This window comes from Hevea brasiliensis, chromosome 18, assembly GCF_030052815.1.
Source record: "Hevea brasiliensis isolate MT/VB/25A 57/8 chromosome 18, ASM3005281v1, whole genome shotgun sequence".
NCBI classification, from domain to species: Eukaryota; Viridiplantae; Streptophyta; class Magnoliopsida; order Malpighiales; family Euphorbiaceae; genus Hevea; species Hevea brasiliensis.
Window position 1 is genome coordinate 14509869 of NC_079510.1, and position 4490 is coordinate 14514358.

A 4490-nucleotide genomic window follows, 5' to 3' on the forward strand; every position below is an offset into this window, starting at 1 on the left:
GTCTTATAAAAATGGTTGTTGCTATTGCTAAGAATATAAATGTATGTATATATATATATATATATATTGGATACCAAGTTCCGCCTGCTATCAACAAGGGGCAAGAAAATTAACGAGATAAAAGGAAAATCACATCTCATTCAGATTTTCAATCTACTTTGCCCATTCAAGATAAATTTGTCGCATAATAGAAGCAACATAATAAGAAAATGAAGTGAATAGACCCAAAAATGTTAATTTCTAGTAAGAATTACCAGCCAAGGTTGCTTCTTTTCTTTTCCATTATACATTAGCATATAAAAATAAAATACAAAAAATACTTACTATAAAAAAAATTCACATTTTTTTGTAAAAATGTAAAATTATAAGATTTTTTTTTCTTTGCTAATAATAATTACTGTATTATTTTATATTAGATTATTTGATTTTATTTCTTTATTTTCATAAATAACATAATATAATAAATTAATAACTATATATTTATATTAAAAATAAAATAAATAGTATAATAATTAAATTAATAATTATATATTTATTTTAAAAATAAAATAGTACAATAGGTTACACCCATTATCAGCTATTAAATACCCATAGTCAACTCAATTACATTCACCCCCTTTAAACCAAACCATTAGTTGTTTATTTTCTGAGTGAATACGTTAAACCACAATAATATTTTAAAAATTATTCCTAACGTTAAATTTATAAATACTTAAAACTCTTATGTTAATCTAACTAATATAATCTCAACATTTGATTTTTAATTACATTTATTGCATTTAATTTAAAAATTAAATGAATATCCCATGTTAATAATTATATTAATTATAAATTATTTGATAGTTGCACGCTAACAAAAAACAATCGTATTTAAGATTAAAGTACTTTGAAGCCAGTACTGATCACAATTAAGAAAAATTTGAATCCACCACATACAAAATCCTAATTTTCAAAATTCAAATAGCCCATTAATGCAATTTTCTGGGAAGAACATGGAAAGATGTCAGTTCTGCATCTTTTAGGCGTCGGTCACCGGAAACTCAAACACAACATCTTTACCCGAAAGCTTCCTGTAAACTGCAGCAAAAGTGTCTAATTTGTACTCGGTGTTGTTTCGCTCCTTTGGGTCCAAGTAAACCTGAGATTAACATGAACAGAAGTAATTATGACATGTATCTTTTACTAATATTCATCACCATAATGGGAAGTAAATGGTTTCCACCAAAGTCATTCTTTGACACAAATAATCAACCAAATAAATTCACAATCTGAAAATGCATTATACATCAACCTACAAATAGTTGAGGATATGCATCCAAAATTATGCTTAGAAAATGTTCATTTATAGAATTACCCTCATTATCTTAGACCCATCAACTCGATATCTGGTGCGCTTCCCAACAATTTCAGCAGGCAGTACAATATCCTCCAACATTGCCTCATGCACAGCAGTAAGCGTACGGCTGCGAGGCCTTTGAGCAGCTGAACCTTTCTTTGGAGGCCTTAATATCCTCCTAGTAGCAATCAGGATTACATCCTAAGAGACAATTACAAGGAAAGATAAACGTAAGACAATTTACAACATAAAATTCAATATAAACTAAAGCCTGGCACTTCTGACTAACTTGAGAACAATAGGAAGATTCCTCTATAAAATAATCATGTCATATTGGCACCATACAGCAGAAAAGAAATTAAAAGGAGAACGAAAGTACAAATATAAAGACTTGCAGCCATAGCAACAACAATATCAAATAGGACCTTAAACAAACAATAATGGAACATCTAAAATGATGAGCGACCAAACCTAAAAAGGAATGATTTATTTCCAATCATAGCTCTTAGTATAAAACAAACTTGGTTTAATAAAGAAACATACAAATATGATATCCCAGTTCATAAAAAAAGTGCCCAATACATTGTTGGCTTATTTTGTTTCTTTAGGATGGTAACAAAATTAAAAGAGACCCCAACAACACAAGTTTTAGATTACCTTCCCACTGAACTTCTTCTCAAGTTCTCTCACAAGCCTAACATGAATCTTTCTGTAAGCTTTCCTCAATCTGAAAGGAACATGGATAACAACAGCCTTACGGTTCCCAGCAACATCGATTTGGCTGCAACATTAATGGAAGAGTAATAAATAAGAAGCAAAAACACATGAAAGCTGCACTTCATGCATCAATTAGACCATTCTTACATTGCTGAATTGATGTAGAGATCCTTCATGTCACTTTTCAGTTCCTGGTTGGTATTTTCCAGATCAAAGAAAGCCTACAATGAAAAAACAAGCAATCATCAAAATACAAGTTAAGTTTTGCTTTAGTTTCACATATCCAATAACAAAAAAGGCATTTTAAAACCTGTGCCACTGACTCTTCAAATTCAGTGGGTTCAGCATCCTTATCCTTGTGAATCTTCTGCTTTGTAGTATACATTTTTACAACACTGGAACATATGGAACATAACAACTCAGAAAAGAAACAAAATAAACCAACAAGAGTGCATTTGCAGCTATGAATACAACACTGAAACAGATCATTTGACATTGCATTTGAACAAATAAATAAAACCCAGTGAGAGAAAAAGATGAGTAACAAATCAAATCTAAAATTTAAAAAATAAAAAATCCCAATATCCAAAACCATCCATCTCAAAGTTACACTGGAATCCAGTCAAGAGCCCCTTAACATACCCAGAAAGAGAACATGAGAATGGAAAATGTTGAGGTCTGGTCCTCTGAATATATAATGACCAGAGAAACTTAAAACTATCAAAATATAAAATGTCTACATAAAAAGAAACAGATTAATTGCCAAAACACAGCTCCTGAAAAAACCAAGACAATTATCACATTCCACAACAAAAAGGAAAATAACAGTCAATAAATTATTCCACATCTCCGAAAAAAAATTATATCTAGCTATTAGGGTAACACATATTTAGGTAAATACAATAGACATCAAATTCACAATCATTAGGCATCAAACTAATTAAGCAAGGAATTAAATTTCAACCGCTGTTGGGTTTCTAGGGTCCTACCGTAGGACAAACACTACTGGGTTGCTCAAATCCTATGAGTCAGAGGTTACAAAGAAGAAGGCTATCAAACTGGGTTTTCTATCTTCTTGCGAATTCATGAATCAGTATCATGGACATCTAGTGGAATAACTTGTGCTGCTTTTTGATTCCACAAATAAAAAAAAAATTTACTATATGTTCCAGTAAACCAGGTATATGTTTCGGGCATAGGAGAAACACAAGAGAACCAGATCCAAGTAAAAACCCTAGATGTCGAACCTGACGAATGAAAATGCAGATATATGCACCTAAGATCTTGAAGAAGCAGTAGGCATTGTGTTGCCTTCCAAATCAGAATTCTCCAAACAAAATGCCCTTACATGAACAGGAAATAGAACAAGAGAAAAACGGAAAACAAGCCTAAGATTAAGCTGTTGCCTTAAACCCTAAACCCAGAAGAATTTACCTGAGCTCGGAAAAGCGCAGAGCAGAAACGAGCAGAGAAAGATGCTGTAGTTGAAGGAGGAAGAGGGCTGCGGCTAGAGCAAAATGAACAGAGGCTGTATGATTTATAAGCCTTAACCCTTTAGTCTAGGGTTACTTCTTTCTCACTCGAAACTGCGTAGTTTTGATTAGGTTTAGCTGATAAAGCTATTTAATTTCCCTTAATTTTAGTTAACAACTTAATATAAAAAAAAATTATTATATTCTTAGTAATTTTATAGTAATTAAATATATATTTATATTCATATCATTATCTATTTAAAATACTGTATGTTAAATTTACTAAATTTTCATAATTCAATTTTCAATTGATAAAAAAAAAATAAATTATCGATAATTATATAATATGACTATAATGATATTTACTTTTACTTTTTGTTGTAATATCCAGTATTTAGCAGCGTGAACTAAGGATGAATTAAGCCAAATCGAATCATAACATAAAATCTTATATAATAATATTATCGTATCTGAATTTATATTATATATAAATATATAAATGAGAGAAAATATTAACTTTATTTAAATTGAAATTTATTTTTAAAATTAATTATATTTATATTTTTATTATTTAAATTAATTTTAAAATTTATATAAATTTAAAATTTTTAATTTTACATCTGATTTAATTCTATTATAAAATTTATTTTATTTTTAAATAAATTTCATGATGAAATTTATTTATAAATAAATTTATTTTATTTGATATATTTTACATTAAATGTGAAATTCATTTCAAATGAAATAAATTTTATATTTAGAATAAATAAAATAAAATAAAATGATATATAATAAGATGATGATTTTGTCACTTTAAAATATATATGATTTTAAATTTGAAATTCATTTATAAATTCTATCAATTTTAATGAAATTTAATTTAATTATAATCAATTCTATAGAATTGATTATTAAGAATTACAAATGAATTTTTTTTAAACTAAATACTAAAATTTTAAATTTAT

General features: G+C 28.3%; 1 protein-coding gene across 1 annotated transcript; it reads right to left on the reverse strand.

Moving 5' to 3' along the window:
• Window positions 1-851: 851 nt before the first annotated feature.
• Window positions 852-3643, reverse strand: LOC110639170 (40S ribosomal protein S7). The gene is made up of 6 exons (XM_021789999.2): window positions 3488-3643; window positions 2364-2448; window positions 2201-2274; window positions 1994-2117; window positions 1355-1537; window positions 852-1138 (listed from the first exon to the last, which is right to left on the reverse strand). The coding sequence occupies exons 2-6, from the start codon at window positions 2436-2438 to the stop codon at window positions 1019-1021; spliced, it is 576 nt and encodes a 191-aa protein (XP_021645691.1). The 5' UTR covers window positions 2439-2448; window positions 3488-3643; the 3' UTR covers window positions 852-1018.
• Window positions 3644-4490: the final 847 nt, after the last annotated feature.

Excerpts from the sequence above, each read along its gene's own strand:
- LOC110639170 (XM_021789999.2), bottom strand. The coding sequence starts at position 2,438 with ATGTATACTACAAAGCAGAAGATTCACAAGGATAAGGATGCTGAACCC. Across the intron at positions 2,275-2,363 it reads TTGAAGAGTCAGTGGCACAG|GCTTTCTTTGATCTGGAAAA; the intron begins GTTTTAAAATGC and ends TTTTCATTGTAG. Across the intron at positions 1,538-1,993 it reads AGAAGAAGTTCAGTGGGAAG|GATGTAATCCTGATTGCTAC; the intron begins GTAATCTAAAAC and ends ATTGTCTCTTAG.